Here is a 21,130-nt window from a genome sequence, read left to right on the forward strand (position 1 = left end):
AAATTCTGAATACACCACTGGATTCAGGATGTCTTGAAATATCACTGGTCACAGTTTCATCGAAATCTGTTCAGTAATAAAAAAGTTATAAGGGAATGAAATTTGAAAAATATGTTGTAAAATGAAATTTTAACAACGTTCTTACTACACCACTGTTGATTATTGAAAAAATTATTGGGGTGATTATTGCAATGTCGTACAATTATAACATCTGAAAATCATGATGGTAAAAATAGTCTATAGGTATTTCTCGAAGTGGAGTGGATACATAAACAAGTACAATCAGGAGAGAACTCCTGGTTAATCTTCATGAAAACAATTTCAACAATATAAGACAAGTCTAATGTACTCCCAATAGAAATTATAACGAAAAAAATATGCAATGGATAATAATTATTATCATTCCAGTAGGTAACATCAGCTGTGATTTCTTCCTTTTGTTGAATAGCAAAAAATGAGATTTGCAATTTTAACTGCCTGTTATTCAGAATGCATTAATGAAATAAACAAGTTAGCTGCGACTTAGTTTCTCATCTATTTATTTGCGCATGAATTGTTATTTTGTTAAATTGTCATTTTGTTACGCACCATTAGTGAACTGAATATTTTGTGCTTCAAAATAAAAACAGATAATGGCTCAATTGTCAATTCAAGAAAAAATCGAAATTATACGTCTTTCCGGTGATGATTACCGGAGTGAAAGAGAAGTAACTAGAATATTCAATGAAAGACACCCAAATCGTCCAGCCATAAGTAACAGCACGGTACATAAAATAAACCAAGTTTTCAATCGGACTGGAGCAGTAACCACATATATTTTAAAGAACAATATACGAAGAAGGAACGAAAATAACCAGACTATATTAGATTACTTCAGAAATAATCCAAATAGTAGTTTGAGGGATGCCAGCTTAGATTTAAACTTACCTAGGGAGAATGTTAGGCGATGTCTGAAGAAAAATAAATTGAGGCCATTTAAACCAAAGTTTTTACATACTCTGGAACTAGGTGATCAAGAAAAACGATTGGAATTCTGCTTATGGGCCCAGGGCGAGTATCTTAATGACAGGCAATTTTTAAAGAAAATTTTATTTAGTGATGAAGCTAGTTTCACAACAAATGGAGTGGTTTCATCACAAAATATTCGCTATTGGGCCACTGAAAATCCTAACTGGGTGATAAACTGTAAAAGGCAGTATTCAGAAAAAGTGAACGTTTGGTGTGGAATACTGAATGAAAGGATAATTGGACCATTCTTTTTCGACGGCAACATGAATGGCGCAATTTTCCTACAATTTTTAAGGAATGAATTTTCGGACGCAATAGATGAACTTCCCCTTGCAGAAACAAGAAATTTATATTTTCAGTTAGATGGTTGTTCCATACATAATGCGGGAATTGTGAAGAGTTGGCTGAATCAAAATTACCCTAATCGTTGGATAGGAAGGGGGAGTACATTAATTGGATGGCCACCAAGATCGCCTGACCTTACTTCACTCGATTTTTTCCTTTGGGGTTATGTTACACAAAAGGTTTACAAATGACGATCAAGGAATCGAGTGGAACTGTGCACCAGAATTCAGCAAGCTTGCGATGCAATTACTCCACAACAATTGAGGAATACTTCAAAAAATATTCGTAAGCGATATGATAAATGCATTGAATTGGATGGAATTTTGGTGGAGGCCACCAGAATATGAATTGCACTCATTTATTTTTCAATTCGGTATCTTCTTGGTTTCTATTTTTACATTGATTGTGAATAAAAGATTGTTTTCCGCTAGTTTGTAGCAATTAGAAAAATGTACTTACAGTTAGTTTTTTGTAGATTCATTTGAAATTATTGACACTAAAGTTTGTTGTGATAAACTGATTGATTGATATGATTCGACATACATTATGAAAGGAAATTGATTCTCCCATAAACGTTTCAAGAATTTTATTTGAATAAATAATATTTTGTTGAATATTGCCCCTAATCCAGTGGTGTAGTAAGAACGTTGCTAAAATTCCATTGAACAACATATTTTTCAAATTTTATTCCTTTATAACTTTTTTATTACCGAACAGATTTCGATGAAACTGTGATCAGTAATATTTCAAGACATCCTGAATCCAGTGGAGTATACAGAATTTTCATAAAATTCCTGAACATGAATTGGTGGGTTGATTAAACGGCATATTTTTCAAATTTCATTCCTTTATAACTTTTTTATTGATTGACGCATTTCAACGTAATTTAAATTTTACCCATTTGAAAATGTCACAAATCCAGTGGTGTAGTCAGAGTTTTTCTAAAAAAATCGCTAGTAATTTTTTTAGATTTTTGACCTTGAAAAATAAGATTAGTTGGCCCTGGAAATTGAGATTTATTCATGATATTTGGTGTCCTAATAGACTTTTTGAATATCTACCTAACAAAAAAAATCATTCCAATCGGTTAAAAAAAGTAAGTTTTATAAGGGTGCTTCCATCTTAAATGGGTCACACTGTATATGACAATGTGGATACGCTAATTTGAAAACCGGTGAGTACCCTAGATCGATTTGATTGACTTTGCAACTTAATTAATTTGGAATCTTCGGAAATTCATAAGCATACACTTTGCGGGAGCAACCTGTTAAATGATCAAATCGATCTAGTTCACTCACCGGTTTTCAAATTAGCGTCTCCAGATTGTCATAGATAAACAAAATTTAGGTACTCAATTCAGCTAAGTATCTCTGTTATTACCTATAGTGGTGTTATATAAGGGCTGATATAATCAATCATTTTTTAGTTTAATGTATAAGTTTGAAAGTGTCCTTATAGGACGAAACTGCAGTATAACGTTAGTTACAAATAAGAGTGGTAAAACATAGAAAGTTCCAATTCTCATTTTTCATATTTTAACTCAGATCTCCAGAAAAAACATCCGACTTCGAAAATATAATATTGTTACAGCCTCCAATCCATGTATTATTATGTTTTAGAACTCTCTGACCTACCTTGTATGCAATTCATTGTGTTGCTAGAAGAAATCTTATGATTAAGCATTATGACATGTTCAGTTTAATGTTTTTTTATATTTTCTCAGTACTAATGGCACTTAGGTTTTCCCTTTCATATCGGCATAGACTGTAAACAAATGAATACAACTCCCTATTAAAAAAACTTTTGACAAAGTCTCTGAGATATAATTCAATATTCGTTCTTGTATCAGCCGCGGAAGTGGCTATTTACGATTTGACCATATATATGATCTACTTGTTATGTTGAATTTCTTTGGTTTTTCACAATTGGAAAAATGATCTTCAAAATGTCTTATTTCATTTTTATTCTTTGTGTCTATTTGACAAATATCAGACAAAATGTCTTATTTCATTTTTATTCTTTGTGTCTATTTGACAAATATCAGTGATTGTCGAACTGTCATTTGTTATTTATTTCCTTAAGGTCTGCTTAAAGCTTATTGGAAACTCCTATTGACTTAATTTTTCAACTTTCTGCGTGTTCAAAAATTTTCTCGCACGATGAAATTGGATATAAATGAAATACATTCATTTCAATTCTCAGGCCAGGTTGTCTATTGGTGAGATGGTTTGGAAATTTGAATTATTGTGGACCCAATGGATGAAATCGATTTGGATACAACTCTCAATTGAAATTTGGAATTTCTACTTCTTTTCAAATCCACCTCACAGAACAGAACAGTTTTCTCTTTCATGCCATTACAGGAAGTTTGGAAATAATTTTAAGATTTGTAAACTGCCTGGTGTATCCTTTATCAATTCACATATTTAATGGAAATAATGTTACAATTAGAGTAGGTTACATACGTCATCTGTTCAAAAGGTGAATTTTCATTTTCATCAAAAAATATTCATTCATTCATCAATTTCTATTTGGTCCCCTTCAAAGTAATCTGCCTCAGAAGTCACAAGGGGGCAAATCTGGTGAATACGGTGGCTAAGGCCACCGGTAACAAGCAATGACGAGTGAGCAAAAGCCATGTATTGTTTTTCCACAATACCAGACGTTTTCTTCGTATTGTTTCTCACACAACCGTGTTAGGAATCACACGTTAAAAGGTAAGACCTCGTTAGTCCTTAGCTCGCACAAGTTTGTCAACTTCTGAGAGTTGTCGTTCGTATGGGGGCGGCAGCTGATTAACGGAAAAACAGATTTTAAACAGATTTTAAACAGATTTTTTAAAAAAGTGGCACATAACTTCAATATAATACTCCTTGTTGACCGAACGACCAAGTGACAAGAACTCCTCATGCACTACGCGAAGGTAATCGAAGAAAACAGTGTGCAACTGGTTTTGTAATATGTAGTTATTCGCGAAAATTTATTCTTCTTTGTCTGTGGTATTGGAAATTGGTATGCATTTGATTTGCTGATAAAAATTGTTACTAATAATTGATGGTTACTTAGTCAACCCTGATTTTTTTTAATTTTTTACTACCAATCCGCCACGCTATTACGAGAACCCTCAGAAGTTTCCAGGAGACTTCTGTGAGCTTAGGGAAGGCGAACGTCTTTACATTTGTGAAGAGTGGTCAGTCACAAGCTATATAGAATGTTATTCAAATTTTGCTGTTCAGTTAATTTCATTTGAATCACTGAATTTTATCATTCGTTTATCAGTATTTGAAGCAAGTTATTCAACTTTTTTATACTAGATTTACTAGAATATTGATTCTTCACATGAATCATCATAGTCGATTCATATATAAAACACTGACTCGCATAACCTGTATCTTGACTTGGTCAACGTTCACATACGAAGAAAAATCACGATTAGTTCAGAAACGAGCAGCCTCGCATTTTTTCACTGACCTTCCGCCATTGTGGTTTAGGTGAGTGGGGTCAAATACCTCATATAAAATTCAGTTTGGAATTGCCTCGAAATAATTCTTAGAAATAATTGTAATATTTTGTCCGGTAGATTTAGGAATTTATCATGACCCATATCGGGAATAAATCTTCAATACTGTTTGAACTGAACTCCAGTCTTAGTAGTTATGATTTTACTGACTATATGCTTTACTTAAATAGAGTAGTACATTTGAGTTTTGATATATTGAAGATAGTGATAATGAGCCCTTTTAGCTTTTTATAGATGAACTATTTAGATTTATAGGAAAAAAAATTGAAATGGGGAATTTATTGTAATATAATACCAAAAATAAAACAATAAGGTCATGATTTCAATAAACATAGCTCAGAAGTGAAATCATTCGAATATAAAAATAATGTGTTGATGTTTGTCTTGATACGTGTGGGAATTTTTCTGTCCTGATCTTTTCGAGGCCAGACTATAAAATGTGTTTTCAAAAAAGACAACTTTTTTGCAATCAACAAAAATAGATATTGAATGGATAAATGATGTATCACATAAAGTGACTTTACGAGGTCTGTTGAAAAAATAGGGTGGATTTTAATTTTTCTCAAAAAATATTTATGTGTTGTTTTGTGTTGATACGTGTGGGAATTTTTCTGTCCTAAACTTTTCGAAGCCAGACTATAAAATGTGTTTTCGAAAAAGGCAACTTTTTTGCAATCAACAAAAATAAGTATTGAATGGATAAATTCATTAATTTTTGAACGAACTTGGCGTGCCTTTTTTGGTTTCACAGATGGTCTCGACCATCTGTGAAAAGTGTGTACCACTTCTAATCACCGTATGTCACTGTCAACATTTCAAATGCTTTGAGTACTCAATTCTATTTTTTTCACAAAATTTGATGCAAATTCTTTGATCAATTATTCTGATAGCTATCGCCGAACACACAAAACAGTTCTAACTTTTATGCTTCTCATCAAGAAACTAAACAAGCAGCTGAAACTCCTGAATTTAGCCTGTGGAATTTGAACAATAACCTTATTTTTTTAACAGCCCTCGTATTTTTAATCATTGATTATTTACACATTTCAATCGTGTATAGAGCGGGGTGTCGCGATTTTTGGTGATTTGAAAAACTATTAGTATTGGCCTTGCATTGTTTTTGTAGCAAGGTTAGTGATACATACTTTCATTTTCCACGGTTCACTTCCTTTTAAAAATACCAGAACATTTTATAATATTAATCAAACTTTCAGTAGCCGAATAATATTGCATTCTATTTTTTAAACCATCTCAGATAACCCATCTCAGATACTTAACTTTATTTTCAATAACGTATCAATTTACTGGACATTTTGAAAACTTTCTAATTCAGTATTGACCTCTGTGAGTACGTCCCTCATCCGGTAGGTTTATAATAAGAAAAATAATAAATATATTATTCAAATGTATTCAGTATCCTATCAACAAAGGCTATATGGAAATTTAATGTTTGAATAAAAATTCCTTAAACAAAAACACGGCCATAAATCATTTTATGCAGTCAGTTTTCAAGTATCCAACGCTCGATATTGATCTGTGGTTATAAATCAATAGTTTGCAAGGAAGCAAACGTGGAAACTAGTGCAAAATGACAATGTATTTTACATATTATAAAACTGAACTCAAATCATATTTTCGGTATGTGTCATTTAATCGAAAATATTTTTTTAAAGAATATTTCAAAAATGAATTTGAAAAAATCATAAATCAGAACATTTCTAAAATATTATGAAAGATGTATCTTCCGACTTCTTGAAAATTTGATAAGATAGCAAATTTTGATTTGATTATTTATGGAAAATTATTTATCTTCTTCATACTCCTACTGTGTGTGTGTAGTTCATATTTTTTATTCTGAATCTTCTTCTGGCACATACTTTGTTTTTCTAAATAAACTAATTTCATCTAAGTATCATATTGAAGTGATGTAATGGTTTATGCAATTTATTGTTATGGTACCTTCCTTGAAAATAATGTTATGACTTCGTTTGAGATTATATCAAAAATAGGTTATGTTAAATAAGTTCAGGCGTTATCAAGATGTGGCAAGAAGTGGTTTAATTCAACTTTCAAGGCGATATTTCGATATCAGTTCAGAAACTATATGAAACCTTATTCATGCCAGATTTAGAAGAATGAGGCCGTTAGCAATTAAACCATCGCCGATGAATGGATCTGATAATTGCTATAACGCACATCCAGATGATGTCAACTTGATTGATGAAACGTTTGTCCAGTAAGTGGCACATCTGATTTGGTCTTTGCAGGGAAATCGTTGTTCATATTAACAATCGACTAAAGTTGGCATATTGTGTCATGGGCGAGTCGTTTTAAATATCAAAATAGATGTAGAGATATATGCCATCTATCTCAACTTTCAAATGTCTCAAAGCTATTTTCCGGGTTTTTGGCCGTAGTCTCCAGGTTTTATGCCTGACGATTCGTCTACTACTGCGGTAGATACAGTTACCTTCGGCCGTGAAAGTTTACGCAAATGATATAATCATGATTATATGAATGCCATCAAAATGAAGCCACTCATCCATCATCCAGGAAACGAAACGGAGGCCGCATTCAATATAGATTGTTCAGAAAGGACTAAGTTCCTGAAATCTTTCACTCTATATGTTGAACTTGAAATCGATTTGGGTAATTGATTTGTTACCATTATACACGATCGTTTTGCAACTGTATATATTGAACTAATTAATTTTCTGATGAAATCGTCGAAGATATACACGGTTTGAGTAAAATTATAAAGCATAGACATGACATTTCAAGAATATTCTAGACCAGCGTTTCCCAAACTTTTTTGCCTGGAGACCCACTTTCATTGTGGAATTTTTTTCGCGACCCACATATTAAATAATATTAAGTATAAATATTATTACTAATAATATTTTTATTATTATTATCGTGAAAATTCACCATCGAGGAATACATCTCCAAAAGAAAATGGTAAAAATGATATAAAATACCGTACGAAAAAAAACTTTTAATTCAGAATCTCAAAACTAAACAAATATAAAAAAATTAAAAAATAGGACTTATGTGATTAATATAACTTGTGGAGCTGGTGCTTACGATTTACAAGAGATTCTATATCTGGGTCGAAAGTTGAAAGCTTTAAACGCAGGTCACTTCCCACACAAAGCCTATTTCTTTTATTTTTTAAATATACCAAAGTGGAGAATGCCCTCTCACACAAATATGTGGTTGAAAACCCCACCAGTTCTCTCCTAGCCTTTATCCAAAATGGTAAAAACAATTCAAAAGTATTAAGCTTTTTTAATCTGCGACCCACTAGTGGGTCGCAACCCACAGTTTCGGAACCATTGTTCTAGATAATGTATTTTGTGACGTATACCTTCCAAACTTCTTCATATGCACCATTTGAATCAATCTTTTTATTATATTTCAGGTATGAGTTTGATTTAATTGAATTTCGTTAAACTGTCGCATTGATGAACGGTAGGCAAACAAACAGGAATTTCGGTGACCTCTAAGAAATATTGTCTTTTGCACTAGTCAATAGTATCGACGAAAATTTCCAATAATAATTTTCGATTCACAATGTATTAGTGAGAAATAATAAATCAAGAGCACACACAGACTGGCAATCACTATAGAAAAGCGAACTTTTCTCAGATGCTTTCTCATTAGTTTTTGAAGAAATCACAGTATAACTCCAGATATTTAGAAACATAGAAAAACCGATTCAATATTCTTTATCAGGGCTTCGTTTGAAGGTGGTATAAATAAAATTCCGACGTTTACAAGTCTACATTGCCCCTTGCACCGCTCACAAAACAAACAACGTTAGTTTTTTGAATTTGCATATTAAATTTGTAATCGAGGTGGACACGATTTGGAACTATTGTTTATCTTGGCCATTATTTTGTTTTCAACAAGTTTTTATATGTTACAATATTTTTGTTGGTATTCGTTTTGTGCATTAGCATTCGTGGTGGGCGAGTTTTATTACAGTTGATTTAGGTCAGGTTCGTTTCTATTTTTGGACACATCTGTGATAAAACACCTATTATTTGCGAATTCTTATTGGTCATTAACCGTTCAGACGATTGAAAGTTCACTAAACAATCGTGTATTCGTTTGGCTGAATCAACAGAGGTGTCATTCGATTCTCAAAGTTTATTTTATAATCAGATAATGAAACGATAAGGTTCAGTCGTAAATTTAGGGTGGTTATCGTTTTTACGATCCATTGTATTTGTTTCCTTGAGATTTTTGACCGTCGACCGTTTGAGTAGGTGATTGTCAAAATTCCACCAACATGAGTGGGTCACCTTCAAAAATAGTGTTATTGGCTAGAAATAGAACAATCGACAACAGTCAACATAAAAGACAGTTGTATAGGTAGATTTTATAAAAAAATAGACAGACGAAGCTATATCAAACTTCGTTATTTTATCGGACGTGAATATATAGAATTGGAGACTTCTGATGTAAAGTGAATCCAACAGAAACATTCTTCTTGACTAAGTAAAGCTGATAACATCTCCTCTCAGGGAGACGTCTTTTATGGAAACGACGAAATAGTTGATCCAAAAATTTTAAAAATTAACGAGGCTTTTCATGCGTTCAGTTGCAAAGGGAAACTTTGACATAGACCGCTGAACGAGATTCCTCCTCTGTCTTTCACTGCAACGCAACTAAATGAAACCAGTGCCAAAAAAACAAAGCATTCGTAGTTCAACAATAGATGGCACTGTTTCTAATAACAATAGGTATCATCAGTAGTGCTACGCTGAATCACAAATCCATTGCTGAACTAATCCGTCCTTAAAGGACGAACCTGAGGAAGCCTGCCAGTATATGTTTTCAAAGTAAAGTCAGAAGATTTTTTGTTGACATTTTTTTTCTCATATTATAAGTGTATTTCAAATGCAAATAATACATAATGAAGATGACAAACTCTTCCACTCTTAGTAGACGTATCCTAACATGAGAGAAAAAAGTTCTATTCAATTTGTAGCGGAGTTCAAAGTTAATGAAAACAATAATTTATTGAAAATTAATGAAGAAAAAATATAACTATATTGAAAATAATGATAGGAGTAAAATATAATCAAAGTCATGTCATAACCTCCTAGTTTTGGTATTTTTATTCTATATAGAATAAAAGAAATGAGAAATCGAGTTCAGTCTGTGAGAAATGAAAATACTTTTAAAAAAATCGAGAAAAAATGCCACGTTCGTTCATATTGCTCATTGAACAGGTAAGATCAGTTTGTGATCACTCTGTATAACTGGAGCGTCATGCAAGTTCTCTTTGAATAATTTCATATCGTAGACTTCTAATTTAGACGTGATGAAATAGCCGCGCATGAGCTCATCTAGAGCAAATTGAAATGTTGAAATTAACATGTTTTCAGCAACTACTCGCTATTTTACTAAAAGAATGTAGGCATATGAGTCAGTGACTTCATAATTCAATTTGAAGTTCATTGATGGAAAAGAATCGTATTTCGGACCTTTCCAAATGATGACGATTCGTCGATAATAATAATGATATTTGTTGTAGACACTCATTTGAGTGGACCCAGGGACATTTACAATGAATGACACTTATCAGTAACTGTCAATTATAAAAGACTATTTTTTAACTATTTTCCGATGCAATTTTTTAATGAAATGAATGAAAACACTTTTGTCTAATTATCACTAGTGGTAGTGGAATTACCACAAAATAAACAAGTCATCAATTACACAAATTTTTTATTTGAAGAAGTTATGACAAGTAGGTATATTTTGAGCTAGATGTTATAAGTTCTTTGTTTTAACATGATTACCAATGTCATCACATTTGATAACTTCTGTGATAATTCTAATTGATTATCGTAATGATTTGCGATTGAGCTTCATTTACATTTTTTATTGATAAGTAAGGTTGTTTCAGTGAGAAAATATTAACGTTGTATAATCCGTTCAGCACTGAAATTAAGGGACCAAAGGACTGAATCTTTCTTGCGTGGTACAACTTTTGATTTTTGCATTTTTACATCGCTTTCATAACAACTTTGACATATATCTGACTTTATATTTCAGTAACTCTTGATAATATTGATTTCATAATCATAAACAAATTTTTGGTAATTGATAAATGTTTGCTACATACGAAAAACGTGTAGTAAAATTTCTCTTTCGATCACAGGTCTATTTCAATTGAGTAACAATATATGATCTAAGACCGATGCCTATATATATATACGTTCCAATATTAAAAAGTGCCTATTAGCATTAAATAAATAACGTCCGTTGCATAACGTTTGGGTAATCCATTCCGAATTGAAAATTTTGGCGTAAATAAACAATGAGGAAACGCAGTAGATACTAATTTAATTTTTTCTTTGCGCAACTGCACGATAACCGTGCCGCGTGTTTTGGTTATGATCTACTTGGTTTGACTTGAAAGAAATGAGTTTTCGTGGGATTTGATGACGGGTCGTTCCACTTTAGCGTTGAAATTTTCATATCGAAGGCGATCCTTCGATTAAAACAACGTAATGAATCAAGTATCATTATAAGAATGCATCGACGTCATACGGAATCGACAGAAAACGCAACGCTCGCTCATCCAAGTTTCACTATGATTTAGAACTCTCTGATCTAGCCCATGTAAGCGAGTAGAAACTATTTCGATTGATTTCATAATATTCTATAAGGCTACATGGATAATATGGAATTTTCAGTTTAACTTCCCTTACGAAGATGCCTAATACGATTTCGTCGGAACATTTCTAGGTTTCTTCCACAGCCATGCTTCGTTATCGACCCTCAATTAGGAAATTTCATTCTATCCCTAGGCAGTTCTCGATGTAAAAAGGTAAATAGGCGAATCCAGACTTTAAAGGCGTTACTCGAGTAAAAAGAAGACTACTTTTGCTATTGATTGTAATTGTTCGTGGATTTTTCAGCTCGAAAGTTTTCTGCAGGTAATAATATTATTCGAACTCTCCAATGCCGAGACTTCAGTCAATTACTTGATATAAGTTGGCGTTAGAGCCCTTTATGGAAGATCAATCTTCTGCAGAGCAAAGTTTGCCACTTGAAAAATAAGTCAGCAAATCCATCTGCTTTATCAATTTCATTGATGTGGAACCTCAGTTGGCAGTGTTTCCTGAAATAGCTTCCATTAAAAAATTTTTCCGTTCAACTGGAGCTGTTCAGCATTCTTTGGAGTTATACTAATCAAACTTTTCGTTTGTATTTGTCATGGCACTTCATTTCTGTGTCCATTGTCGCAATCTTTCGTCATGTGATTTTCCGAAAGTCCACAGAAAGGTTCCAGATCAGAAAAAGGAATATGGATTCCCGAATTTCAAGGACATTTGTAGTGACCTGGCATCCATACATGCAAGTTTCTTAATTTCTCTGTGTCAGCTGTTTAAGGGAACTTCTTGCAGTCCAAATCCAGTTTAGACTTACAAGTGGCATGCATTTTTGCATGATGAAAGTGATTTCAATGGCTTTGAAATATTTAGAAATGGAATCTGACTTCTATGTTAACCCCGTTATTCATCTTGGGATTATCAGTATGCCATACTGAGAGTAATATCGTTTTTTTTCTTGATATAGGTTAAGTGAACCTGGAACCTCTGGGGCAAGACAAACCCAAAACAAGAACTTTCCCAATCACCAGAAATGCAATACTATTCTCGACGCGTGTTTCACCAACCAACTTGGCATCTTCAGAAGGTGAAAAAACTGAATACTTCAACTTGGTTGAAGTGCACGTCGTGAAGAGTATTGCATATCTGCAATATAGGCTATCCAAGATTTCCAAACCTGGTATGTTCTAAAAAATACGATTTTGTCAAGGTATTTTAGGAGTTTGAAGGCTTTCAATGCCCCATACGCTTCTACTAATACTTTTTCCACTTCAACGCTTCGGAATTCTTCATTCACTCACAACTATCATGAAACCTGGAAAATATATATTTGATAACTAAATGGGGCTTGTTTTGCAGCAGTTTGACTTTTTTATAGATGCTTGCAAAATCACTAAGTGCTTTATTTTATTCAGATGGAGCTCTTTTTTGTAGTTTTCCCCAATGTCAGATGCTTAATTGTATAGAAAGCTATCATACTTTATTTTAAGCTTAGCCAGACTATTTATTCCATCAAGACACATCAATGGTGACTATAATTTATAAAAATGATTCATATCCTTTTGTGATAACATATTGAAATTGCTAAGCAGCTGAATCGAGTTTCTTTAGCGGGTCCAGACTATAAATTATTACTCTAAATAATCTACATATTTCATATTGTCTCGGATAAAAGGTATTATCCAATTACTCACTCTTAGAAGAATTTTCTGCTAATAAATTCGAACGTGACAATAATTGTAATTGAACCATTATTCACTAGTTATATTTTCACCGGATTTGCTTGAATATCAGCGGTAGGTAAATTATCAATTAGTCAACAATGAATAACATTTATGTCCCAAAGAATTTGACGTTAAATGAAACGTATATAAATGAACAAAGGACAGATAAATATTTCGATACACATTCGAGATTATTTCAGTGACAATTCTATGGCGCGAATATACCTTGCGTATTTTCTGTTGATTACCATTATTGTTAAGTTGCTGAATGTTTCTCCCATTTTAGAAAAGTGTATGGCAGAAGTATTTTATTAATAAAAAATTTAGTTCAAAATAAATGGGTAGACCTTATAACAAAGTATATATTCCTTCTCACCGTTGGTTACTGAAAAAAGAACAATCCATCAGAAAGGTGCAACATATATTATTTCAGCTTTGATAAAATATTTTACATATACTGTATTTACTACACAAAATCGATACATTACAACAAATAACTAGGAATATGAAGCAAAGGAAACATTTTGAAAAATTTACAACTTGTTGGATACGTGATATGTAATAATTGTACAGATGAAAATTTTGGGATATCAATTTTTGTCAAAGTTTTGGAGCAACAAATAGAGAACTATTTTTTGAAACCGTTATATTTATAGTTTGCCAAGACTTGTCGTTTTGAAGTTTAAACGTATAAGGAAGTTGTAGTAATTTGTGTTGGTTTGAATTTTGATCCAAAGTCAACTCGAAGATACATATTGCATACCTTCTTCTATTAACTCTTTCATCTTACGGATCTTCAGTGTCCTCCTGACCTATTTCCAAAAACCTATGTTGCTAATAAGGCAAAATTGTTTTAATACTTGAAAAGAGATTTGTTGAAATTTTCAAAAAACTTATCTTTGACTGTAGCAAGAAATGTACCGTAAAGAAATGGGATTGTTTAGTATATTGAGTTAAAGTACCCAATAGATGAGAAATGTTAGTCAAATATTATGTCATCAGTCAAATATATATACAAATATTTGCAAATCAATGCTTATTTTCAGTTATGAAATGATGGATTTCGTTTCATTCATTAACACAATTTATTTTTATTGATTTTTCTAAAATTTTTCTATTATTTTGTAAACGGATTTTTTAAATTTTCATTTATATGGATGCGACAGCCTTTGATCTAGGTTTTACATTTTTTTTCAATTGATAGTGTGTTTGAAATTCTAATAACTATTTGTGTACTCATTTAGTTCTGAAGGAATCCAATAAATTCTAATTACTTATATGTTCTGATTTTACTGGTATGTGGGCATTAGAATATTTTTTTACGTTTTTTGTTTTTTAATTATTTTAACAGAAACGTTCGATTCGTCTGTGACGGTATACGTATATACATTATAATTAAAAATTGCACCAAGCCGGTAATTTCTTTATATATCTCTATAAATTTCACCTGATTCGCTCGCCACAGTATGCAAATGCACGTTGCATAATGTATTGTTTGAAATAATATAAATATTAATTATGTTGAAATGATTTCACGGTTCTTTTATTATAGCGCGCGGTTAAATAATATTAGAATAATATTCTCTATAAAGCACACATACAGGGGTTTTCGGAACTATGGGGGAAGATTTTGTTACCACAGTATTTTCCTATATGATAGTTGGAATATGGTTATTAAAATTTGTAGAATTCATAACATACCTGATTTTTGGAAAGGGGAACCTTGTACAGCAATATAAGAACTAGGCCTTCATAGGCCGAAGTCACGGTTAAATTTGGGCAGGTAGGCCGTGGTCAAATGGAACCTGGAACCGACTGACTGTCATTGTTGAGCATTGTTGTCTTCGCACTCAAGGCACATACCACTGATGATGTCTGCCGCAGTAGCAGACGAAACTTTTGATACTTCAGATTCCACTCGACCACTGCCTACCAGCTCGGATTGTATTCTCTTTATTCTTGTACAACATATTCAAATTTATAGTGAAACTTTTTCCAAATCCCAATTGACTGGGAGTGTATTACCTATATGTACCTATACGAAACATTTTCTATGGAGATTAATTGTTCTCTATCTCCACAAAAGTGATATATTGATAATGACATCACTACTAGATGCACTACTAGATACTAGATGCATATAAATATTCCATTAATAATTTGAAAGCATAATTATTCATTAAGAATTCTGAGAGATTTCAATAACGGATGAGACACGAAACCCAACCCTTTTGGAATTTTTGTTGAATGTTTATACTATGAAAAAAATCTTGAAAGTGTGGAACATTTCAGTTGTGAATGAACTGAAATATTTTTCTTTTCCACTATATCATTAATTTACACTCGTATAGAGAAACATTTTTAGAATTTAATTTTGAAATATATTTCTGAAATAACCTGTGAATGTTAACAAATAGGGGTGCATATCTCATTCCAATAAACTGAGAGATTTCAACAGCGGATGAGACACGAAACCCAACCCGTTTTGGAACTTTTGTTGAATGAATACTATGAAAAAATTCTTGAAAGTGTGAAACATTTCCGTTGTGAATGAACTGAACATCTTCTTTGGCCAGTTTTTAACATATAGATAGATGGAAAATATTTTTCTTTTCCACCAAACAATTATTTTACAGTTGTATAGAGAACTGTTTTGAAAATTTAATTTTGAAATATATTTCTGAAATAACCTGTGTATGTTATCAACAGGGGTAATATCTATTAATTTGAACTTTTATCTCGTGATCGAACACGATATGACTTCAATGAAAATTTCTTAGTAAAGTATCAACTTGAATAAATATATTTTCGATAGTAATATTTTTTCAAAGGATTTGAATGTGGTTTAAATTAAAATTAACTGAGATTTATTACGAAAACACCAAGTAAATTTGTAATTCTGGAAAATTTCAATACCTTTTACGAAAGTTTTTGTGAAATTACATTGCTTAATTTGTTCATAATTTGCTGAAAGCAAGAATTTTACATTTTCAAATGTTTATATTTTTATACCGTTTCTCAAATGAACGAATTATTTTCCATTTTATGCCCAATAATTTGTGACAAAACTATACCATCCAATCTTTCATCCTTAATGTAACTGGAATGTTTGTTAACAGAATAAAAATAGTGGCAGATATAGTTTTAGTTTCTCAACATAATCTCCTCATGGGATTTTCTTGATCTACCTAATTTTTGGTCTGAACAATTGAATATATTTAGTTTATTATAAATATGTAATTTTTATTAATTTTCTGTAAAAATTTATATTTAGTAATCATTTATTTTTGTATAATTTCTTTCACGTATTTATTATTACCTATATATTATATATGCACCTAAACAGTTGCCCCTCAATATTTCTTACAGATACTGCTTCTGCTGAATTTCTAAAATCGATGTTTTTTGCAGTAAACTTGTATTCCACAAAAGTCATACTATTCAGTAAATCATTTCTTTTCTAATGATATGTTTGTTTTTAGGATTTTCCATTAAACTGAATCTTGAATTTTTTGTCAGGATAGAAAATGGTAGATTTAGTTGGTTCTTCAACAATATCCCTCCTTGATCTTAGTTCTGGTTTGAACAAATTAGTAAGGTTAATTATATGCTTTATTTATATAGTGATCTGATTCTAGTATGCTGCTTCTGCTAGTTTTTTAAAATCGACGTATTTTTTTTCGAAAGCGAATAAATTCTCGAAATCCCAACTTACGTTATCTGGGTCGAAACTTTTGTTCTCCATTCTATCGAAACAAAATACTTGTATCCCAAAAAAACGATATCATCCACTACACACCACTCTGCGCGCTCGTTCTCGAACTGGCCGGCCTACACGAGCCGACTGCTTAGCTGAACTGCAGCATCCGCGCCGCATTTTCTTAAATAACTCTTCATTCTTCGGCTGTTCGTCGACGATCGCTAAAATTCGCTTGATCGCGGGTTTCCTGCAGCGGTACCGCGGAGTCCTGCTTTTTCCTGCTTCTTGAAGATGCAGAGCGACAGTTGATGGCATCCATATGATCGATTGTTTGATTGATCGAGGTCTTTTTTCTCACGTGAAAGCTTAATTGTCCACAAAGCTTCTGATCCTGATGAAATTGGTGCCATCGCACCGAAATATGCTCATAGATGGCGTGTTCGTAAGGGAATATATATCTCACTTACTCAGTGCGTTCGTTGTTCATGAAAGTCTATTTGTGATTTCCGTCGATTTCAATTCCAAACCTTCCACTGTATCAAACCTTGTTCCTTTCAATGCTTCCTTTATTTTCGGGAACATACAAAAGTCAAACGGAGTAAAATGTGGTGAGTGGGATGTTCCAACACAGGGAACCCATGCTACACCAAAAATAACTTATCAGTGCATTGTGGGCGAGAACAATTGGTTCTTCCACAGTTAGAACCTCAATATAATATTCTTTATTCAGGAACCGAATTACGTATAGAAGTGCATGTATTAAAAAAACAGTCCATCATGACCCCAAATTTTAATTTGTACTCCCTTCAGTTGTGGTGACTGTGATCAGTTTGAGTTTTTCAAAAAATTTCACGTAAAATCTTTGCTTAATCAGAACGCCTACCATTATTTCGACGAGTGTCATATACACTATCCGTCATGAACAAATGCTCTAGCCCAAATGAGCCAGTTAGTGTCGTCCAACAGACTGCAATTTGGAGGTGAGATGTCAGGCGACTGGACAATATGGCGTTTGACTTTGAGACTCGCACAGTTTGTCTCATAAAACTCAGTTCAGTTATTTTCTAGCAACACCTCTTGGGTGCGTCGAGAACCAGGAAAGAGAGATAAAAGTATTCACAAGGATTGAAATAGAACAGATGAAGCATAGGCGAGATTCTCTACAGATGAGATATGGAGGTTGGTTGCTAGGCTATGGCTACTTCATTACGCGTTGAAAGTATTAATATTAGGATTAAAACAAAAGAGTTTATATGAAGCTTCAAATAAGAAAAAAATTGTATCGTTTTCTTTTTATAACTGAGTAAATACCTCAAAATGTTATGTATAATAATTCTTTAGTTTCCCAATAGAAGGAATATAAAAATTTGTGATATAATATTTCTCCTCTTGCATTTATTCATTGACCGTAAATAAACAATAATCGTGCGAAAGCTCTTTCGTATTGATATCGTTTTGTCTGTCGGTTCTTTTTTTTTACTTCCACTATTTTATTTCAGCGGACGTGACAACTCTGCGCTACAATGCTGTTTTACCGATAAACCGTTCACGATTTCCTTGTGCTTTGGCTGTTATGATTGATTGGATCGTCGGTTCGATAATCGATTGAAACGTATCTTTTCCGAATTGTAATGTGTTTTAGCGTGTTATAATGGTTTATTCATAGTATTATATTTCCACATTTATCTTATCATGCTTAATTAGAAATATTATGAATTGTTAGTGCCAATGATCGGATTTGATATATATACTTAAGGTAGGCAATTGAAGCAATTCCCCCATAGTCTGTCTGCTGTTCTTTCGCGTATCTGTGTGTCATGTCAACGAAACAATATATCGATTTGAAATTTGGGTAAAATATTTATACTTTTTTCCGATTTCATTTTTGATTATAAACTTCCATAAAACAAAATATTGAAAATGACTTCAATCAAATATTGAAGAAAACTCATTTTTTGTGGAATAAATCTGTGATTTTTTATCAACTTTTCGGGTCCGGGTATTTTCACTTTCCATAATCTATTGTATATCTAACGTCATACCTAATATTCCAGGCTACCTGAAAAGATGAAACGAATTGGAAGTAGATATAATTTTGAAACCGCTCACAAAACAAAAAATACCTATACTGAGATCCAATATATTCATATACAGTGCTAGTCAAAAGTCCCCTCCCCCCCTCGTATCTTTGGAACGGGTATACTTATAATAATGAAATTTGGAGGGTGGAAATAAACGGATGTAGGCTTCTTAACTGGTCATAACAGGTGACGCAATAGTCATAAATGACGTCACAAGGCCACTGTGACCAAAAATTTTAAATGGGACCCTATGGCAAGTGACAGCTCGTTTGAAAGGTATTGAAAATACCTATTCAGTCATACCAATTTTGTTTGGGTTTCGGCTGATTTTGATTGATAAATTGAAGAAATACAAAAATTATTGTTTCGCATTTAATTAATAAAGATTTTAAAGTACGCCTCTGGTTCATTGTCAAAAAGGTTGACGTGTTTGAATTATCTACTGTCAAAAGTGTTTATAACTTGAAAATTTACCTAAGCTATTGTTTAACGAGACGTTTAAGTGTTCACATAGGCAAAATGGTACGTACTGTAGCCGACAAAGTAGCAGCTATCTTAATAATTGGTGAATGTAGAAACAATTTCCATGCAGCGGAACGACTGTTTAATGAGAGGTACCCCGATCGCCCTATATCAAGGGTTTATTTGAGGGAACTTCTTCGGAAGTTTGAAGCATCAGGTAGTGTTCAAGATGCCAAACGATCTGGTCGACCAACAATTAGTGATGACAAAAAAATTTACATACTTGGAGAAATGGTAGTGAACCCTACTTCTTCCACAGCCCAAGTTGCGTCTATCTGTGAAGTCAGTCAAAGGACAGTACATAGGGTGTTGGCTAAAAACAAATTTCATCCACACAAATTAAAAATGGTGCACCAACTTTCAGATGATGACCCCGACCGAAGACTAGAATTCTGTGAAACTATGTCCGATAAAATGAACCAACAACCAGGCTACATACAGACAATTTGTTTTAGTGACGAAAGTACTTTCTTTCTCAATGGAAATGTTAACACTCAAAATGTGAGGTATTGGAGTGACACAAATCCTCACATCTTTCGTGAAAAACATACTCAATTTCCAGAAAAAGTAAATGTTTGGGCAGGTATTTTGGGAAACCACATAGTTGGGCCTCTTTTTCTCAATGCTAACTTAACCGGTGAATTGTATCTGGAGATGTTACAAACTGATATTGAGGCGTTAATTCTTGAAATTCTAGAAGATAATCCAGATGAATTCGACAACTTGGAAATAACGTTTCAACAAGATGGTGCTCCTGCACACTATTACGGTGCAGTAAGACGTTACCTAGATGGAGAATATCGTGGTAGATGGATTGGACGACGAGGTTCGATCGAATGGCCAGCTCGGTCACCGGACCTTACACCATTAGATTTTTTCTATGGGGGTACTTGAAATCTAAGGTTTACGCTACAGCACCTGACAGTATTGCCATTCTGAAACAACGAATTGTTGAAGAATGTAGGGCAATTTCCGCTGACACACTGGGACGAGTACGACAAGAGTTTAGCAATAGGATGCATTACTGCCAGGAAGTAGATGGAGCACATTTTGAACACTTATTATAAGAACTGGTTCTTAAATCTTTATTAATTAAATGCGAAACTATAATTTTCGTATTTCTTCAATTTATCAATCAAAATCAGCCGAAACCCAAACAAAATTGGTATGACTGAATAGGTATTTTCAATACCTTTCAAACGAGCTGTCACTTGCCATAGGGTCCCATTTAAAATTTTTGGTCACAGTGGCCTTGTAACGTCATTTATGACTATTACGTCACCTGTTATGACCAGTTAAAAAGCCTACATCCGTTTATTTCCACCCTCCAAAATTCATTATTAGAAGTATACCCGTTCAAAAGATACGAGGGGGGGAGGGGACTTTTGACTAGCACTGTATAGGAAACTCAGAAGAAACAGGTTTTTAGAAAAGGGTCACACTTGGTACTCGCCTTGAAGAAAAACATAAAAGGGAGCCGAAAATATTTCTGAAGACGAAACCTTTGTTATCAATAAAATTCCTAACCCTATTGTAAGGCAAAAATATCAAATAAAACAAGGTATTGGGAATTTTCCCACATTTTTTTATATAAAGAT

The 21,130-nt window shown here is 33.0% G+C and overlaps 3 protein-coding genes across 4 annotated transcripts in view; 1 reads left to right on the forward strand and 2 right to left on the reverse strand.

Annotated features, from left to right (window-relative positions):
• Nucleotides 1-21,130, reverse strand: part of LOC111512529 (uncharacterized) — a 344,576-nt gene that overhangs the window by 217,514 nt on the left and 105,932 nt on the right. The gene's annotated exons all lie outside the window — the stretch shown is intronic.
• The window catches only part of nudC (nuclear distribution C, dynein complex regulator), a 191,066-nt gene that overhangs the window by 22,188 nt on the left and 147,748 nt on the right, over nucleotides 1-21,130 (forward strand). The gene's annotated exons all lie outside the window — the stretch shown is intronic.
• LOC111501905 (uncharacterized) overlaps nucleotides 1-21,130 on the reverse strand; it is a 167,908-nt gene that overhangs the window by 16,771 nt on the left and 130,007 nt on the right. The window contains exon 1 of one of the 2 annotated variants that reach the window (XM_023155829.2): nucleotides 16,945-17,082. The exons of the other annotated variant lie outside the window; for it this stretch is intronic. Within the exon in view, the coding sequence (XP_023011597.2) occupies nucleotides 16,945-16,974 (30 nt within the window). The 5' untranslated portion in view covers nucleotides 16,975-17,082. Of the gene's footprint in view, nucleotides 1-16,944; nucleotides 17,083-21,130 lie in introns of those variants that run through there. 2 annotated transcript variants of the gene reach the window in all.

The sequence above is a fragment of the Leptinotarsa decemlineata genome, unplaced genomic scaffold (assembly GCF_025532065.1).
Source record: "Leptinotarsa decemlineata unplaced genomic scaffold, Ldec_3_MD MMD2_tig00026354_RagTag_RagTag, whole genome shotgun sequence".
In the NCBI taxonomy this organism is placed as follows: domain Eukaryota; kingdom Metazoa; phylum Arthropoda; class Insecta; order Coleoptera; family Chrysomelidae; genus Leptinotarsa; species Leptinotarsa decemlineata.